Source organism: Falco naumanni, chromosome 4 (assembly GCF_017639655.2).
Source record: "Falco naumanni isolate bFalNau1 chromosome 4, bFalNau1.pat, whole genome shotgun sequence".
NCBI lineage: Eukaryota > Metazoa > Chordata > Aves > Falconiformes > Falconidae > Falco > Falco naumanni.
In genome coordinates, this window is record NC_054057.1 from 104344457 (window position 1) to 104362284 (window position 17828).

General features: G+C 34.7%; 1 protein-coding gene across 5 annotated transcripts in view; it reads right to left on the reverse strand.

The window, feature by feature from the left end:
• Nucleotides 1-17828, reverse strand: part of CACNA2D3 (calcium voltage-gated channel auxiliary subunit alpha2delta 3) — a 468514-nt gene that overhangs the window by 234856 nt on the left and 215830 nt on the right. For all 5 annotated transcript variants that reach the window (XR_005827594.1, XR_005827596.1, XR_005827595.1 and 2 more), the window contains one exon: nt 4103-4192. Coding sequence is in view for 2 of the 5 variants with exons in the window: in XM_040592380.1 (XP_040448314.1) it covers nt 4103-4192 (90 nt within the window). In the remaining 3 variants the exon portion in view is untranslated. The remainder of the gene's footprint in view (nt 1-4102; nt 4193-17828) is intronic.

Below are 17828 nucleotides of genomic sequence, written 5' to 3' on the forward strand. Positions count from 1 at the left end.
CCATAACAGGATTCCTAATAACCCCTCTACATCCAACCTAGAGTGTTCTTTACCTCATGCAGCTTTTCCCATTGTCATTTTTTGCATGCACCACATGAAAGAATTAGTTCCACACTGTCTGCATGAATATGTGGGCAGTGGGTGGAGGAAGATCCTCATTTTCTCATTTTAGGATTTTATGCCCGGAAAAGAACTGATCAATATTGTGTTTCAAGATGCATACAAAGGAATTGGAACCATTAGTTAATCTATGATCCTACGGTATACAGACAGGCATACTTCTCACATTCAAAGTCCTTGAAGAATATTTTGATTTGAGGTCTCATTGTCAAGGTACATCCTTCAATCAAAAGACAGTTTGCTATTTCTTTTAGATTAAATATTTGTTTTCCAGCAGACTAACACATTTTTTCTCCCTAAAAGAAATTACTATATTTAAGGAAACACTTTAAAATATTTTCATAAATATAAGCTCAGTTGAAGGAAAAAAAAACAAAACACAACACAGAAGGAGGCAGAAAAGGAACAGAGGAGGAGGACAAAAAAAAAAAAAAAAAAAAAAAAAAGGAGAGAAAAGGAACTTGCTTGTTATATTTGTGACTGAAATATTTCTTTCCAAAACAACCCTGGTAAATGTGACACATCAGTTGGCATAGCTCAATCTTTATTCTATCATCTGTTAATTCGTGAGTTGCAACTAGTTTGTATTCTTAAAATCCAATTGAGGTTAGTTAGGATGCATATTAATGCTAAAGGTATGTGATTTTTAAGATAAGTGATCTACTAAGGCTAGATAAGCTGAAAAATAGATGGCCTGGGAAATGTTAGGCAAAATGAAACCCAAAACTGTTTCCTTGACATGAAGAAAAATTATGTCAGAATATGCCTGAATTGTGTCTTTATTAAAAATAAAAAATGTACTATAAAAAGGTTTTTTCCAGCTTTCTTTACTAATCCTTACTAAGCTTAGCTGTAGTATAGTGAGTTTTACTAAATTTAATTTGTGAGACAGGAATTAACTCCCTGTAACTTTTACACTGAAAGATACAGTGTAGTTTTTAAAATGGTGCCTCAGAGCCATACTTTGACTAGAGAGGAAAAGTGAATTGATTTCTGATTAATGTATACTAGTCAACTCTCCAAGGCATTGGTCAAATCGAAAATGATAAAAACAAACTAGTTCTGGATCCGAACTATCAAACAGCAAGATAAGGGCATCTAAACTGTCAGCCCTAAACTTCAGCTTTTCTGTAATACACACCTACAGATCACACTAATAGTTATTTGGAGCCCATAGACATAAAGTTTATAGATTTCTTGGAAACCGGTTATCCTGGAAGGATGTCAGAAGGCCAGTTTGGCTCACTCAGAAGAAAAACACTGAATATGTTGCAGAGGTTCAAGTAGTATGAACAAGGCATTGATTTTTTTTATTATTATTTTTGAAAGGTGGTTTCTAACTAAACATCGTAAATTTCTTTTCACCATTAAAGCCGATACACACACACACAAACACATATTTACTTTCCTGGATATGAAGTTTGATTTGCTCTCAAGTTCTTGGAAAGGAGCACATAGTAGATTTACTTGAAAGTATCCCTCACTAACATTATTATTATACAATGCTAACTACCAACAACTGGACTGACATCACAATAACTGTGTCAGAAAAAATTGATTTCTACCTGTAGACAAACTAAAATGCCTAAATACATGAGGAACTACATTCTCATCATAATATCATCAGACACTTAGTAGAAGAAACTACCCACCTAAAAAACAGTCTATACATTTCAACCCAATGACTTGGGTCACTATCTTGCATTTGAACTGCATTGCAATCACCCTTTTTTTGTTGCTTTGAAAAAGCTTCTAAAAGTCTTTAAGTAATCTTGTTTGAAAAACTCAAAGCAAGAGAAGATCTTGCATAATCTATTTGAAAGATTACCTAATGATTAAAAGGCCACATGATTTTAATTCACCTTGCAGGAATTTGATGTTGCTCTGCATTTCTAGACGATACCTCCCTCTTCACTAAAAAAATAAAATAATTTTTCCACTACACATAGGGATTCTAAATCAAGATCAACTCACCTCTTAATTGATTATTAAAAAGAATACATGCACAATCTTTAAGTATTTTCTTTTTTTTTTTTTTTAACAAGCTTTTCTGGAAACACCAAATAATTTTCAATCATATCTTAAGCTGCTAAATTAACTTTAAAAGAAAGCTGTAGGGAATGTTTCAATAGGCTAACACTGCTTACTTGTAACATCAACCACTTAACGGAAATTGGTCCTGTTGGAAGGTGTTTAGTCACTTTTGCTGACTCACTCATGCAGTTTAAAGGTTAGCAAGAAGATGCAAAAAAAAAAAAAGAAGGGTTGGGCCACTTATTTACGAGAGTGAGCTCTGGGCAAAATGGAGCATTCTGAAAGAATCCACAGAAACAGTAGTTTTCGTTTTCTTGCTTTAGAAAATGCTAGGTGGAGATTACATGTAGCATCATTTTGAAATAAATTTACAGCTAATATTGCAGGTCTTTGAATGGGAATGCTTTAAGGGTTTAGGTTTTCTTTAGGACTCAGAGATCACTGATTGCTAGTATTCCATCTTGGGGCTCTTAGCATTTGGACACAAATGTGTGTTTGGTTTTTTTAAACCTGTTTCCTGCTTTCCTCAGTCTTAAGGCTAACTGAAATTCCTCACATTTTCTCCCTCAGTATCTACTCTGGCCTTTGACGTATTTGGTGGTTTAGTCCCTCACAATGGCATTTGATACCTATATCTTGTTAATGAACTTTGCTGTAGCTTTGTGATACAGTAGTTTACAATTTTACCACTGCTCATTAGTTTAGATATCCCGGTGAAGAGATTTGCTTGTAGTTATTAAAAAACTAGTAAACGCTCTTCTTTAAAGAAGTCCTACATCTAAACTGATATTAACAGAGATTGTAAGCAATGGTTTTAGTCCTACCCACACTACCTAGAGTTTTAATTCATAATATCATGAGGAATACTTGATAGTGCATTCTATTTCCATTGTTCTATTCCTTCATACTACTTCTCTCTCATTACTATTACTGTTCACTTTTCTCCTTTGTTTTCTTGCTTTTTCCACTATACACTCCCAAGAAAGTATACAGACAGCTGAATCAAAATATTGCTAAAATTTTTCTTTACTGAGATACATAGCATGACAATTTATTTTACCTTTGTCAGAAATAACAAAGTGACAAAAAATATCTCTGAAATACCTCTTCATGACAACGACTAAGACTGATGTGAGGAACCTTGTGAGGAAAAGCATTTCAGGCAAAGGCAGTGGGACAGATTTTAATTAAAATCTCCTTTGAAGGACAATTTCCTGGATAACTAAGAATGCTACACAGATTATTTGTGGAGCTGGGAAGGGAAACTAGGTGCCCTGCACTAGATTATCTCCATGATCATGATGTTCATCTTCTAAGGACTACACTCCTGTTTATAGACATTATTCACAGGAACGTTATCAGAAAGTTGGCCTTGTGTTTTGGCAGATAAATAGTTAATATAATATTAATACCTCTGAGCTAGTTAGACGAAACTTTACATTTCTCCCTCTGTCACAGAGTATTACAAAGGTAAATACAAAAGTCTTCAAGTAACTTCTTTTATATAAGATACTGTTATGCCAGAAGTCAAACCAATAAACAATTTCATGAAATAACAATATTCTCAAAGTGTTTACGAATATACAAATTCTTGTCATTCCTAAAATGTTAGCCCTTCCAAACAAAAAAAAGAACAATCTAAACTGTGAAATCCACATGTTATCCTAGTATTTTTTAATACCTAAACAAGCTACTGAAATAAACTTTATTTAATGTACACATGTATGTGTAGGTAGACACAAAATACATTAATATAAAATGTATACCTATAAAAATGTAAATTTCTTTATATCTTTCACCATACACAGATTATATAGAATTCTTGCTCTATAGATAACATCATCATCACATTTTTGAGTGAATTCTAATTTATTATCTTAAAATTGAGAGTAATTTCTAAATAGCAAGAAAAGCGTCAGCAGCATAAATCTGAACAGCATTAACTTACTTCATTGAGCATGTTGAAAGCTTCATTTAAAGCAATATCCAGCATTCCAATTCCTTTTGCAAAAAGTTTGTCAAGGTGTTCCCTGAAATGCTGAAACAAGAACAAGAAGGTTTTATTTCTTCAAATATTGTTAAAACATACACGTTGATATCAATGATTAAGGATTTCTGAATTCTTATTTAGACCCACTTCTCAAGCTTAAATGACTGCACACACTAATTCATAAACCAAAGTAATTCCTGGTAAATCCTTCTGACTCTTGAAGTCACACTAAACTAAGGATGTGTTAGAATAGATACTATGAAGTTATCACATTATATGGTTTTGGCTAGTTATTCAATCAAATATTTTTTGTTTGGGTTTCTATTTACAGATATCTTTCTTTTTTCACTTCATATAGTAATTCTTATATTATTTCTAACTATTCAGCTCCTAGCTTTTCAGGATCCGTTACTTAATAAAAATAATTCTTTCTGAAAATTAGCTTTAGAAGTCTATTTTTTGTTATGATCCCTCACTAAAAGATAGTAAACTCTAATCACTAGGCTACTATAGTTTAAATGCAGTTCATCAATATAATACCAAGATTGATAAAGAACTCTTCTACACAAGAAAGTCAGGGCTAACCACTTGCTAGCTATATGTGACTACCTTCAGTAACATTTTATATAATCACACTTAAACCCATTTTTCGCAGTTTTAAATGGCTTCTCAGTTATCCACTACCATATTTGCTGGCCACGAGCATGGGTAAAACTTTCTAAGAAGCAGTTCTTAGAGGTTAACAGGTCAGAATTCATCCTATATTTTCCTCTTTCCACACATGTTATTTCTCCAGATATGTGAGAGGTTTGACAAATTTCACAATTTTTGCACTCAACAAAAATATAGTACTACTATATAATACATATATTAAATTGTATTTTTTTAGCAAAAATGTAAGCTATAAAGTACTAAATAGTACATTTAAAAAACAATGTTAATATTACTTTCCAAAATAAAATGTTCAGAGAAACAGATTCTTTTAGATTTATAAGAAGGAGCAATATATCACTAAAAACAATATCATGAACCATGCTATCGTAAAGAGAAAATCTACAAACAGGTACTTCATTGTCCTGATTTTCTATGATGGAAATATTTTTTCTTTTTAATTTCACAAAATAAAAAGATATTACAGCAGTATATTGGAAGGCAGACAACTTCTTATTTCATTATTAAATTTCAGTAAGTTGAAACAGGAAAATTTACATCCCAGCCTCTAGGCAGTTCTGAAGCCACAAAATAAAGGGCTGCTTTTCCAAAACAATTACTTCATAGTGACCTAGTAAATGTGGTTCATTGCAGCTCAATGCTTTGAACAGCCAAAAGGCACAGTTCTTGTTCGTCTAAACAAGCAGGGATAGCCAACACCCACAGAGCTACACTGCAAAATGGTTCTTTTTTCCCCGTCTAACTTAAACATAGCTAACTAAAGTAAATGCTGGTCAGTATCTTCATGGTACTAGTAATTACTGGGTTTGAATACATTTCAAAATATAAAAATTAATTTGTAAAAAGGAAATGAAGATGTATGTGGTGCAAAACAGCAGGAGAGGCAATGCCTTTGTGAAGCATTATTTCAGTCTCCACAACTGGATAAAAAAAGTTACCTCAATAGGTTAATAAGAGGCTTTTTTTTTTTAAAATCAGTTCATTGGTCTTAGAGCATTGTTATAGGCAAGAATACCAAACCAAACTAATTATCTTTGTAGAAGGATCAAAATACTACTGTCCCTTGAATTATGCCGTTCATATTTTTTTACAAATAATAATGAAAATACGTATGAATACAAAATACACAAATATTCAATAAATGCACCAATTACTTGTTACGCTCTATCCAACTTGTCATCTCAAAGAATCTCTGAAATTTAGGTCCAAATTGATCAAAAGCCACATTGGCATATCCTTGACTTCAACTAACGTGTCCTGGAAATAGAGAGCAGCAATGTCAAGATGGCAGTTTTAAAGGCTGCTAGAGTTATTCAGCTGTCAGCAGCACAACGCAGAGCGTCTTCCATGGCTATTTCAAAACACAATAACTGACCAACAGTCTGATTCAGTACAAAAGGTGACTTTTGTATGGCCATCAGTCCATACATAAAAGGATTAACTACAGCACAGGGCTCTTGTAGCCGTTAAAGCTTTTCAGAAACTCAGAAAATATGACTTTTTTTAATGAAATATGTACAGTTCATTCAAATTTAAAATTGATCATTAGAATTCTTCAAAAACTAAAATGTATCATTCTTATAAAATTCTCCAGGACACATCTTAGCAAAACCAGTTTTATATAAGTCCTCGTTTTGGACATGATCTAAACCATGACAATATAAAGTGGGTATTTTTAAACAGAAAGTGTTCTTAGAAGTTAAAAAGTATGGAAAAAAGCAGCTTACTATTGCTTCATCAATGACAAAAACAATTCCATAACATCAAAGTTATGTGTTGATCAAACATTTTCAAGCTGCTGAAGTAGCCCTATGCTCACAGCCCATCTCCCCCAGGTACACATTCCTAAGGTTAGTTTACAGTTACTACAGATGCTTGCCTACTAACACAGGGATTCACCCCGAAACAGAGGGGTTCTCTGAAAATTGATAAAATCAAACATTTGTATTGAAATAAGTTTCTAATCTTACCTTTTCATAAATCAGATATGTTAAAATAAATACTTATTATAAATCATATTTCCCTTTGAAATACATCACTGCTTTGTAATTAAAATAGAATTATTTTGGTATTAGAAGTAATTATATTAAATATAGTATATAATTTACATATATAAAGTAGTTTATAAAATATCTGAACAGAGACAAATACTATGGAATGTTTATTATAATGCATATACATTATTAATTATGAACATACAGAATAAACAGATTACCGAAAATTACTAGTAAACAGAATAACATTTATAAATGGTTTGTAAATGGTATAAGTGTGCAATTCAGTTCATGTGATCCTCCAGAGAAAAATATTTCCTCTTGCCATAGCTACATATATACAGGTTCTGAAAAATATACTGTTGATATATGAAGAAATATAATAGTGACATTTGTTTGATAGAAAATAGTAAAAGTGTTAAAAATCGATTTCATGCACTATGAATTTTAACAAATCAATGTTTTCTGCCTCCAGGCTTCAGAGTAACAGCTGCTACAAGGTGATTCTGCGAAAGAATTAAATAACTAAAATGCATGTGTGGTTTGCTCTTCGTATGTCTAGAGGGAGTTGATGTGGTTTTTTGATTTGTTTTTTAAACCAACTCCATTCTCTATCTTGTCTTCTTTTTTTTTCAGAATTTCAGCACTTTGTATATCCACTGGAAAAATCACACAACAACATGTGAATATAACATTTATTTGTTTTCCTTTTTATCATAACAGATTCCCTGGATGTATGGCAGTAATTCAATCCATGCCAAAAGAAATCATATTTTATTTTACAGACAGCACAAACAGTTTCCTCAGATTGTTAACTCTACATCTAGTTGAGGCTGTTTATTCTTAAACAATCAAAATGTGCTGTTGTACTTTCATGGAGGCTGGTTTTTACCCTCTTAAAGAGTGGAATTTTATTCTGGCTTCAAAAGGCAGTTTTGCTTGATGAACCTGGTCTCCTTCTGTGGCAAGGTGACCTGCCTAATGGATGAGGGAAAGGCTGTGGATGTTGTCTACCTAGACTTTAGTAAAGCTTTTGACACTGTCTCCCACAGCATTCTCCTGGAGAAACTGGCTGGTTACGGTTTGGATGGGTGTATTCTATGCTGGGGAAAAAACTGGATGGAGCCTTTTTAGGTGGTGATGAATGGAGTTGGCAGCCAGTCACAAGTGGCGTTCCCCAGGGCTCAGTATCGGGGTCAGTTCGGTTTAATAAGTTTGCTAATGATCTGGACAAGGGGACCGAGTGCACCCTTGGTAAGTTTGCAAACACCAAGCTGGGTGGTTGTGTTTAACTGGCTGAGGGTAGGAAGGCTCAACAGAGGGATCTGGACAGGCTGGATCAATGGGCTGAGGCCAACTGTATGAGGTTCAACCAGGAGAAGTGCCAGGTCCTGCACTTGGGACACAACAACCCCATGAAATGCTACAGGCTTGGTAAAGAGGGGCTGGGAAGGTGTGTGGCAGAAGATGACTTGGGGGTGCTGGCTGACAACTGACTGAACACGAGTCAGCCATCTGCCTGGGTGGCCAAAAAGGCCTACAGCAGCCTGGCCTGTATCAGAAACGACATAAACCAGCAGGACCAGGGAAGCAATTGTCCCCCTGCACTGGTGAGGCCACACCTCAAATCCTGTGTTCAGTTTTGGGCCCCTCACTACAAGAGGGACACTGAGGTGGTGGAGCATGTCCAGAGATGGGCAACAGAGCTGGTGAAAGGTTTAGAGCACAAGTCTTACAAGGAACAGCTGAGGGAACTGGGGTTGTTTAGTCTGAAGAAAAGGACACTCGGGGGGGACCCCTTATATTGCTCTCTCAAACTACCTGAAAGGAGGCTGTCAAGAAATGAGTGTTAAGATTCAGCTCCCAGGCAAAAAGGGGTAGGACAAGAGGGAACAGCCTTAAGTTGTACCAGGGGAGGCTTAGATTGGATATTAGGAAACATGTCTTCACAGAAAAGGTGCTCAAGCATTGGAACAGGCTGCCCAGTGAGGTCACCATGAGAATCACCATCCCTGGAAATATTCAAAATCAGTAGATGTGGTGCCGAGAGGCATGTTTTAGTGGTGGACATGGCAGACCTAGTTAAACAGTTGGACTCGATGATCTTAAAAGGCCTTTTCCAACCTAAATGATTCTATGACTATTGACACAAATGTTATCTGTCATGCAGCTGGTTTAAGAAGAAAAATTATAAGAAAAAAATCCAAATTTTCAAACACTCATTTTTTCCTATTCCGCATGTCCAGTTAGTAAAGCAATGCCCTGCCAGTCATGCTATCATGCCCCCTTTCTTACTGGAAAAGGTATTTTTAAAAGTATTGGTTTTCTCACACCCAGAGAATACAAAGTTTCAAACTAGCACACCTCTCAAAATTTCTCTACAACTTGCCTGCATATGTCTCCAACTGCCACTCAATAATTCCATTCCTTACCAAAGCACTGCAAAACCGAAAGGTATATTTCAACCCTACTATTAATGAAAAAACGTCAGGGCAGGACATTGACCTGGGAAACATCAATTTAAAGAAAAAAATAAGTAATTTTTAGAATGAGGTAATAAACACCTCAATTCCACTTTCAATAGCTTTCAGAAATCAAGCAGATGAGAGAAAGCACGAGTCCCCTGCTCTTAATGAGTCAAAAAGTATCTTTTAATCTTTACATTTAAAATAGTTCTTTTTTACTAATAAACTGCACAAGAAATAACATTGCTTCACCTCAGCTTCTTCTTACTGTCCTGTTGGAACCCTTATAGATTAACACATGAATTTCCTAGAGTTTGAATTGGGTAACTGTCCAACCATGTGCACAATCATTTGCATGTAACTGTGTGCCTAATTTCCATGTGCAATTACCAGAACGTGCAATATCTAATTGTGGACTCAAATACCTAATTGACATGCATAATCTTGGTAATTCTGAATGCAAATTAGGCACACAATTATGACAATCAGACTCTGATGTCTGATTACAAAATTATAGGGCCAGATCTCAACAGAAGTTGTGTCTTATTGCAGTGAGGAACCATAGATATGTTCAACTGCGGAGGTACCTATGATCCATTTAGAAGTGGCTGAAAAATATGAGCAAGAGACAGTGAGGATGCAAATCCACTTGTGCAATACAGTCAGGAGAAGATCTTTGCGTATATCTACAAGTGTTCAGACCAGAACATCAGCGATATATACACTTGGTCTTGTACACTTGCGTGCTGGTCTTGTCTGTTTATAAACACTATCCACTGCCAAAATCAGAAAGTCCCAGTGATCCCAAGTTCTGATAATAATCCACTATGCAAACTGGAAAGGTTCTTTTCTTTTTAAACTCTGTAAAGTTTGTTAGGACTCTCTAAGTCAGAAACAAACAAATAAATACATTTGACAGACCTAGAATCAGTAAATGGGTTCTTATCCTCGGCACAGTTACAAGTATGCCTATTTGAAGAACACCACAGTGTACTGAAGGGGGAAACAGTGTCAGTATACACCAAAGATTAAAAGCAAAAGTCACATGCTTATTTCTGTTTAAAAATCAGATGGCCCAACTTGATTTGGACTATTTCAGAACTTAAATCAGGAAGAACACCGAAAGATCTTAGTCATATTCTATGCTTCGTAGAATGGTTAAACAGAATATTAAAATCATACCACTGCTACATATGGCTTTAGCATAACTGAACAAGAGGACAAATTTGTAACCATTTATCATGACTGAACATGGAGTTTCTCTTATAATGAGATTATTGAAAGCATTTTTCAATACCCAGGTGTATTCACCTTTTCTAGCCTCACAGTTTCATCAACAGTTGTAGGGATTTTGGACCATACTTAGTTAGATGATTACATTAAATTTTCATACTTCAGGGATTAGGATAAAATTGTCTGGCAAATTATGATAGCAAATTGTATTTTTGTTACTTTTTTTTTTTTCAGTTTCTTAGCAAATTGTATTTTTGTTACTTTTTTTTCCAGTTTCTTACTTTTCATTTATTAGGGTTTATAGTTAATAAATTTAAATAATTCAAGAGTAACTTATTTCAACAAATGTGTGCTTGGAAGAGGACATGTATGATTTTGCAAAGATTCAGAGCACTTTCTCATGATTCGGAACATAAAATAATTTAAGGAGGTAGAGGAGGCTATCTGAAATTAGGTAAGAACCTAATTTCAAGTCATTGCAGGCAAGTAAAAAAAATCTTCTGAAATGAAGGCCAGAAAACTATGAAAACTGAATTTTTCCTTCAGCTTTGTAGCTCTCAACTTTGCAGCCAAAATGACACACTGGTTTTTTTAGCCTATAGTAAAGCTGAAGAATAATTTACCGATTTGAAGGCAATTCTGAAGAAATTCCAAGTCACCTTTTTTATTAGCCTTTCATCTTACAGGCTGTTCTAATGGCTTTACAAAGGTTACCCTCTAAGATTATAAATGCTGGCTGGGATCTATAATCGCAATAAGATGACAAATTTTTACATTCTGGAAGTGACACTCCTAACAAACACAGAAGAGTCCCACATCTGTACAACAGTCAGGGAAATATTCTGACCTCCATTACATTAATGTGGATACTCCATAGCCTTCAAGGATTTACCCTTTTTAGATGAGAAAAAGAATGGAGAAGAAAAAAGTACAGCCACCTTTGTTTGACATCTGAGGAAATGAACACATCTGAAAGCAAGTAATGATACATTAAAGCAGAGATCTGTGTTCCAATTCTCAAATGCCACGTAACTGCCGTAACAACCACACCATCTCTGACATAAAAAAAAAAAAAAAAAAAAAAAAAAAGCGCAGACAAATTGTCAGCTAACATAATCCCTAATGTCTGGCATTCATATTTTGGTAGAACTTCTTTTTACCATAGCAAACATTTGCAGAATTTCACTGACAGATTTTCCTTTAGCATCATGACCAAAAAAAAAAAAAAAAAAAGAAAAAAAAATTACAAAAGTGGCCTGCTTGGCTAAAGTTTTAACTGGCCCACAGTCTACAGGACTTCACAGGCTGTTTTAATGCATCTTAATATGAGGACACCACCTAAAGCCTCACAAATAGAGATACATTACCCAGTAAATTTAGCTTGCTATGCCTTAATGCAGATCTGTTTTCTGGAAAACCTGAAAACCTGTTTGCTTTTATATTGCATTTCTCTACCACTGACAAGACAGAAGTACACTGATGGGAAGTTTACTGTTTTAACCTTCTGATAATTCAAGTCCCCATTTCTTATCTTCCTACTTAGGTAGCTAAACCAGCCTTTTTCTATTTTGGAGTTTCTGAAATCAGTGAAGTTATGCCAAACTTCCCATTTATACAGTTTTCAGGGGTTTTATGACAACTAACAAAGTTTTTATTTCCTTCTTATTAAGGCAATAGGCCACACAGTAGTCCCAGTACCCTGTACAAATACCTTTTACTCTAGCTCTCTTGTGATTACCAAGAAAAAAGGTACCATTTATGATAAATAAGAACACCCAAATTAGATGGGGTTACAGGATGATGGATTCAAGCCTAAGCATACATGAATAAAGCATTTTCCACTGATTCCAAAGAGGTAAGTAACTTCACAACTGATACATGCAGCAGCATTTATACAGTTACACTGGAAAACTATGATATCTACTAGTAATACTATTAAGTGTCTGATGAGGGTGAGCTTCCTACATTAATATTAACATTGTTAATAGGTTCAACATTCCCCCAGATTTCTCTGTCAGTTTTAGTGCAAGTCTTTGCTACTTCTAGTATTAGTTCCCATACTCATCCATGCATACTGTAACTCCAAATGTTCCTGAGACATACTTGGCAAAGATTTGTGAAGTGAAAATGAAGCACATCATCACATAAACCAGCAAAAAAACCCAACCAGACAATCAGGAGGCATATGTGTGAGGTGGGAGAGTGATGCTTACTGATGTTTCACGGGGAAGTTTACCCACATGTATTAACAGTTGATAGACGTTCGTTTGCATCTGTAAAATGCATTTAAGCATCATCCCACTTAAAATCCATTGCCAGGGAAATTACAGATTAGCTTGCTGGTGATGATTATCCAACCACTTGTGTTCACTAACACGTTGTGTTGGTAGACTACTTTTTTTCAGGAAAGCAATCCTGAAAACAATGCTAAAGAAAGCGCTCAAGATTCAATATATTCAGATTAAAAACATTCTTGTTAAGTAAATTAGTTCCCTGGGGCTGCAATAGAAAACTTAAGACCAAATTTCAGTGGTCTGAGGCTAGCTGAAAGTTTTGGGGGTCCCTAATGACTAGCCAGTTATAAGAAAGTAGATTTCAGTGAGACTATGTTTTTGTTCTTAACAGCTAAGCAATGTAGTCACCAAACTTTTTTGGAGATCTGACAGAGATGAATAGATAAATATACACCTCAGTAATCTGCTTAAAAAATTAAATATGCAAAATTTGTATTTACCAGCCTCTCACTGGCAATTTCAGTCAGCTGCATTGCTGTATCAGTCTTCTGGTTATTTAATTTCTGGTAATTCCATACAAAAATAAAAGCTTATTGGAAGTTATATACTACATCTGTCTATTTTTGTCATTCTAATTTACACAGGGGTAAGTTCTTGATTTAGTTTGGAGTTACTGTGCCTATCTGTGCATCTAGAAGATGATATATTTCATCTGGAAACATTTACAGAGAAATGTCCTCAACCCATATATAGTACATTAAAACAACATATAAAAGAGGAATGTATATTACACTATTGTTACTTTAAATCTGGAGTTACATTAAATCAGATTGTCATCCGATTCCTTTGGGGTAGGTAAATTGTAACATGGAGTTTCTCAAAGATGAAAACCTCTCGGTCCATGAAAACTAGTATTAAAATAGGCAGTTCCACATGTTTATAATTTGTAGAGAAAGTGCAGACGGTGACAGAATAGTGTCTGAACTATTTCCCACTCTTTTTGAAATTTGTATATAGCAAATTGATACACTTCAAGGTAGCAGCTGTTTAATGCTAATGCCAAATTATAGATTAGTCTGGTAAAATATAAATATAAGTTACATATTTCATTACTAAACCACATTTAGGATCACAGATTAATTTCAACCTCATTTATGGTACCCAATGTAATTATAGATTTAATTTTTATGATAAACAAAACTTAAAGCAAGTTGTGCAAGTAAGAGATAGCTTACAACATTCTGAGAACATGTCTCCACATATCGAAACTGAACCTTCAGTGCATGTATGTGCCAACACAAAAATTTTATGACAAATTCTAGGGTATGAAGAATTTTAGAAAGAAGCGGATGCAACTTGATGCCTGCCATATCACCTGAAATTATAATTATTCTTAAAGCAAATTACTATATTCTCCTATTGTAAAAATGAAAGCAGAAACACTGTATGTTGGAAGAAATCTAGTACTGGGATGCTTACTTTGTATCTTAGTAAAACTAGTGGCACATATTAACATGACTTACATCACTGCCATATTTCAAGTTGTAAGTTTGTCTTTTATAAATATATAAACCAGACTTGATTCAATATATTCTCTCAAAGGAGTATGCTTTTGAAATTCAAAAATTCAAGGTGCAATTAGAACCCCACTGCTGTGAAAGCTACAGGAAAAAGAAATTGATCAAAATGTGTGGAAATTTCTAAATATTATGCTATCATCTCTTTCTTGTAGGTTGTTGCTAGCAGTGAAAAAACAAAGTTAATTGAAGATTTACACTCAAGACTGCATTACTTCCTCTTCTTGAAGGTGATAAGGAACATGTTTAGATGCTTAGAATGATCACTTCTTACAATGTATCCTCATTCTTGCTCAAAGAAAAGCATGTTATTTGATCAACACGCTAGAGATTCAGTGCTGAAAACCTGCTTTCTCCAAGATTTAATTCCTTTTACATAACACAAATGCATGAATATGTTAAATGTTTAAATGCTTAATTATATTAAAGTTATTTGATATCCTTTAAAGATCTATTGTAATGCACCAGACAGATACTTATTAGTGCTTTAATCAAGGAGTGATCAAGAAACCCCTACAGGTTTGATGGGGCTCATTTAAAAAAAAAAAAAAAAAAAAAAAAAAAAACCACACAAAAAACCTCCTGCCTTCACTACTTTCACTATGCCAGTCACTATGAAATATGTACCAATCTTCAAAATATGCATTTGGTTAAGTTGAAAGTCTCAAAGGTAAAAGTACTCATGTTATGTTTTCTTTTCTACCTGGTCTCTTTACTTAGCAAAACAATGGAGGGTCAAGAATCTTCGGCTAACTTGGGCTCCTGTATCATACAAATTAAATAATAAATCTAACTTGTTACCCCTTACTAAAATGGCTGTGAGAAGAGAAACCTAAAATTTTAACTACAGGGTAGAGAAGTAAGAATTTAAGTAGGGATGCAAGTGGAATAAAGATTGTACACTGTAGAGGAAATGAAAGCATCTTCATCAGTAATAACCAGGGTGTCATTCAAAAAGAAATGGAACTTCCTTGCTCTGCATGAACTTTGTAGAGATTTACTGTAGTGTCAGACCCACGTTCCTACCCAAAAGACAAAGAAAGAAAAATGGTGGGGGGGGGAATGTGGGCTTATATCTTTCCTGACACTTGGAACAGAAAACCAAGCCACGTTTCTTAAGGGAGAATGTCACCATATAGTGGATATAAGAGGGTTACACTGCTTTACATGCTTTTTCAGACTTTAATGAGAGTGGATTTTTTTTTTCCTTAGGTAAGTAGTTCCCACACTGTGGTCCGTAAAATAGTAAGTGGTCTAGAGCCAATGTGTGGAATTGACACTGTGTTTACAACATGTTTCTCTCCCCCCTCCAAAAAAGGAAAAAACAAGAACAACAACAAAAAAAAACCCCAACCACAAACACAAGAGATGTGGAGAGAGAAATAAGATTTTTTTAAAAAGGCAGGGGGAAAAAAGCAAGAGTCACACTGTTTCACTGAGAAAATGTGTAAACCAGACACCAGATAGTTGGTTTGGTGTTGGTTTTTTTTTTGGTTTGTTTTTTTTTTTTTTTTTTTTTCCACCAAGACTAATTGGATTTTCTGAAAGTCTGGTTCTTTGGAAGTCTGTTACATTCCTTACACATTATGGAGAAGAATTTCTGCAGCCCATCCCTGAATGGGAAAGAGAATGTTCATTTGCTACCCATAATTCCATTGAATATTCAGCACCATCATTAAGAAGCACTTATTTCGCAGTCTGCTATAAACCCTAGGCTGAAGCAGTTTCCTGTAGCCTACAAAAAAAAAAAAAAAAAAAAAAAAAAAAAAAAAAAAAAAAAAAGAAAGAAAAGAAAAATAATCCTTACGCTCAGCTCCCTGAAGATGCTCCCAGGTTTCATCTTACCTAGGCAGGCTGCGCATGGGAACAGAATAGGCTCTGGCTGTAGCCCAACTGCCTTAAGCAGCAGGCTGCTGCAGGTGGCAAACCAAACTATTTTACTCACACCTGTATCTTGGAAAGCCAGGCTGGCTGCTACTGCAGCTGTGCAAGAGATGAGGATGAGCAGGGCAATGTCTGTGCTGGCAGAAGGGAACCCTTTCAGCAGAAGCAACCACCACACTCAACTCTCCCCCAAAAAGAGGACCTGATCTCTGCAAGTCCAGCCCTGATCCATCTGCCCCAAGTTGGTATAATTTAACCCTATTTACTCCGGTGAGAAGCTGGTTTAGCCTTTTGCTCACTACAAATGAACTGCACGTGATAAGGAAAGCCTAATCTTCTAAATTTTCTTTGTTTTGTTAAAGTTTAGAGATTAAAGAAAACTCAGTTCAAAGACAGACATTCAGCACGTTTAAGTGACATCAGAGTAGAAATATTCTATTTGAAAGCATCTGAGCTTTCTATAAAGACAGCAAAGTAATTCTTCAATAAATACTTTCAAGACAAATGAAACTGAGGTATTGATCCTGTGAAAGCAATTTTTATTTGGAGTTATTGAAACAGCTGCTTTCCTCATGAGATAAAAAGCTCCAGTCAAACATCTCAAAGTAATTTTTTAATCTCAGCTTCTAAGAACTGTGTTTATTTTCTACATGTGATGGTAGATGAAGCTAGTAGATGTAGTTAGCAAGAACTGGGGTGTGAATCTGTGTATGTTGGGTAGGTGATTTTTTCTTTTAAGGATCATTTATGATAGAAATAAAGGTTTACTCAGAATAAATTAATAGCTTGGTAAAACTGGTTTTATGCATGTTTCCAGCAAGAAAAGCTGCATTAAGAAATACCTGTCTTAGTAAGGTCAGGTGTATACATATAGAAATATGAAACCATGGTAAACTATTAAAACTTCAGGTTTATATTAAAAATTCAGTCCTTGCAACCATCAGCAACACGCGTCTTCTCTTTCCACATAAGGGAAAACTATAGAAATATGAAATACAGCAATTTCTACTTGTTTCTGTTGAAAGTTAGCATATGAGAATAGATATTTGCTAGTTAAAGAAAAAATATTCTAATTTGTTTTAAAATGTTTATATTTATTTTGGTGCTAATAGAGCTTACATTGGTAGTAACAGATATGGACATTCTTGCTCCCATTCAATTGAGATGAATATTTGACATTAAAAGATAAAGAATATAAATTTCTGGAAAGATTATATAGTTAAATCTTCAGACCTATGTTGGACTTCCAAAAAAATCAGGCATATGTATACACATAGAAACTGAATAATAACATATATTTTAAAACATTGCCTGTCAATCACAAGCTCTACTTTTCTAATACAGAAACTTATGGTTGTATGTTGATAATGGCTGTCTGAAAAAAATACATTGCAGTGTTTGTCATGATATTTTTCTTGTTTCTCCTTTATCATTTAATAATTAAAAAAAAGGAGCTATTATTACCAGTGAACATGCAAAGGGCTATTTAGCTTGTAAGACTGGTTGAGAATGAAATTTCACCTACTTTTGTCTAATATTACAATGGACACTTGTCAATCACACAGAAGAAACTACAGGAGAAGCCTGGTATATCTGTCAGACACACAGAAATGAATGGAACAGTG